Source organism: Beta vulgaris, chromosome 2 (assembly GCF_026745355.1).
Source record: "Beta vulgaris subsp. vulgaris cultivar EL10 chromosome 2, EL10.2, whole genome shotgun sequence".
Taxonomy (NCBI): Eukaryota; Viridiplantae; Streptophyta; class Magnoliopsida; order Caryophyllales; family Amaranthaceae; genus Beta; species Beta vulgaris.
Genome location: NC_079203.1, coordinates 25,716,403 through 25,719,320, shown reverse-complemented (window position 1 = coordinate 25,719,320; position 2,918 = coordinate 25,716,403). Strand labels below are relative to the sequence as shown.

At 39.9% G+C, this 2,918-nt stretch overlaps 1 protein-coding gene across 1 annotated transcript; it reads right to left on the bottom strand.

Annotated features, from left to right (window-relative positions):
* Window positions 1-1,273: 1,273 nt before the first annotated feature.
* On the bottom strand, window positions 1,274-2,668 carry LOC130590477 (uncharacterized). Its single transcript, XM_057392926.1, has one exon. The coding sequence runs from the start codon at window positions 2,666-2,668 to the stop codon at window positions 1,274-1,276; it is 1,395 nt and encodes a 464-aa protein (XP_057248909.1).
* Between the last annotated feature and the right edge of the window lie 250 nt (window positions 2,669-2,918).

The following is a 2,918-nucleotide window of genomic DNA, read 5'->3' as shown; positions in this document are numbered from 1 at the left end:
CTTGCTTCACATAGAAGCTATGAACCCATTTCACCCATAAATCATCTTTCTGACAACCTATGTGCCACACTAGCTTCCCAACAGCAGCCTTATTCCGTATGGTTATGTTTCTGAAGCCTACTCCCCCTTCTTTCTTACTTCTGCAGAGATCATCCCATTTGATGTTCCCTCCTTTGCCACCAATTGCTGCACCAGACCAAAGATAGTGCCTACATATGGTATTTATCTTCCTTATCACTACATCAGGGAGAAGAAAAATTTGTGCCCAATATATATGTACACTCATCAGCACTGAGTTTATCAATTGGCTTCTACCAGCATAAGATAAGCTTCTTGTACTCCAAGATCTTATTCTGCTTGTCATTTTGTCAACTAAAAGATCACAATCAGCAGCATTTAGCTTTTTAGGGCTAATAGGTCCCAAGATACCTAAAAGGAAGTTGCTCTCTCTTAAACCCTGAGAACTGTTTAATTCTTACAATCTCAGTTGCCTCCATAGCAGTGCAATATATGGCAGACTTTTGTCTATTAGCTTGCAAGCCTGTTGTTTCAAAGAAGGTAAGCTGATTTTGCTTCCCCTTTGCAGAACATTAATAGATCATCTGCAAAACTCAGGTGATTAAGCTTCAAGCTTATACATCCAGTGGAGTACTTAAACTCATCCAGTTCACTGATATAAGAGAGTATCCTTGTTAAGTAGTCCATACACAGGACAAAAATCAAAGGTGACATGGGGTCTCCCTGCCTGAGACCCCTCTTTGCAGCAAAAAAACCCTCAGTACTGCCATTTATCATCAATGTGAACTTGGGAGTTGTGATGCACTCCATAATACATTTCACAAAGTGATTTGGAAAGTGTAAAGACTCAAGTAGATCTTGTATAAAACTCCATTCCACAGAATCATAGGCTTTTTTCAAATCAACTTTCATTAGTAACCCTTTAACTTGATTATGACTCTTTCCAAACCTTTTCACCAGGTCTTGGCATAATAAGATGTTGCTGATAATACTCCTGCCAGTGATGAAAGCTCCTTGTCTTTGTGAAACAAGATCAGGAAGCACTTTATTCATTCTTGAACATATCAACTTAGTGATTGTCTTGTACAGAACAAAACAGCATGCTATGGGCCAGAAGTCACCAACTGATGTTGGACAAGTTGTCTTAGGAGTTAATGTTATAGCAGTAACATTAATTTCCTTCAATAATATGCCACTTCTAAAGAAGTCCTGAATAGCTTTCACCACATCAGTCCCTACTATATCCCAAGTTTTCTTAAAAAAGCAACTTGAGTATCCATCTAGCCCTATTATCAGGTATAGAAAATAGAGCCTGTTTAATTTCATCAGCATTGAACACCAAAGACAAAGCTTGTTGTTGAGCATCATCCAGTATGTTCCCCTTGGCTATTATAACATTCTCCACCTTCCTAACCCTTCCTTCACTTCCCAATAAGCCCTGGTAAAACTCAAGAAAAGCATTTGCCACCTCATTTGAGTTAACAGCCCATTCTCCATTCTCCTTCTTTATTGTATTTATTTTATTATGGATCCTCCTAAGCTTCACACTTTGATGAAAATATCTTGTATTATCATCCCCCTCAGTTAGCCATTTAAGCTTGGCTTTTTGACTCAGTAACAAAGAGTAATTCCTGTGAGCCACTACATAAGCCTCCCTAGCTTCTTTCTCCAGAGCTCTAAGACTCATATCACTTGGATTTCCATGCAAAGCAGTTTGTGCTTCCATCATTTTGGTGTATTTTTCAACATGTTGCACTAATACATCACCAAACTGGGAGGCATTCAGTCTTTTAAGCTCTTTTTTCAGCAATTTTAATTTCCCCACAACCATGTACATCTTTGTTCCAGAGATATTGCATTGCCATCCTTGTCTTACAATCTCCTGAAACTGCTCAGCTTGACACCACATATTAAAAAACCTGAAGGGCTTCTTCTTTGATTCATTCACAAAAGACCTAATTACCAGCGGGCAGTGATCAAATTCTCCTTCTGGTAGATTAGCGACTTCTGTGTGTTGCCAGTCAGTAATCCAACCATCATTGCCCATAACCCTATCCAGTTTACAGAAAACTCTATCCCTTCCTTCCTGCTTGTTATTCCAAGTGAAAAACTGCCCACTCACTTTCACTTCCATCAGCTTACAATCTATCATACAAGCCTTCATATCTTCTATTTCTCTAGTTCTCACAGGCTGCCCAAGTCTATCTTCAATACTCATTAGAGCATTAAAATCTCCCATGATGATCCAGGGTTCATCATTAGTAGCTAGCTGTCTTAGATCACTCCATAGCTCTTCCCTGCCCTTCTTCTCATTAAAACCATAAATGCAAGTACATTTAAAAGTCCTGCCACCATTCACCACCTCCACTATTGTATGTATGAGTTGGCTTGTACACTTTATGATATTTACATGGAAGGCACTAGGTTGCCAACCTAAAACTATCCTTCCATTACCATGCCACTGATTGTTTGTGGTTATACACCATCCAGGACACACATTAAGATAAAAGTCACCTAATGCAGGGGCTTTTATCTTTGTCTCAAGGAAGCTAAACAGCTTAATGTTATGAGACACCAGGAACTGTCTCACATCACCTTGCTTTCTCCTGCTGTTTAGCCCCCTTACATTCCAGCTAACTATGTTATCCATCTATGGCAGGGGGCTCCCCCCCCCCCCCTCACCATGTTCCTCCTCTTTTTGATCTATCTCCAGATCCACTCTTTCTCCATCCTCAGTAGTTTCTTCCAAAACTGCAAAAGAGTTTGCTATTGTAACCTGTTGCTGTGTTTCCTTAGCCTGCACACTTCTTGTTGCCACCTTTTTAAACCCATCAGCCTCCACCTTATTGCTTTTTTTCACCCATTGCTTCACAAGACCCTGCTGTTTTTGGATCTTACAA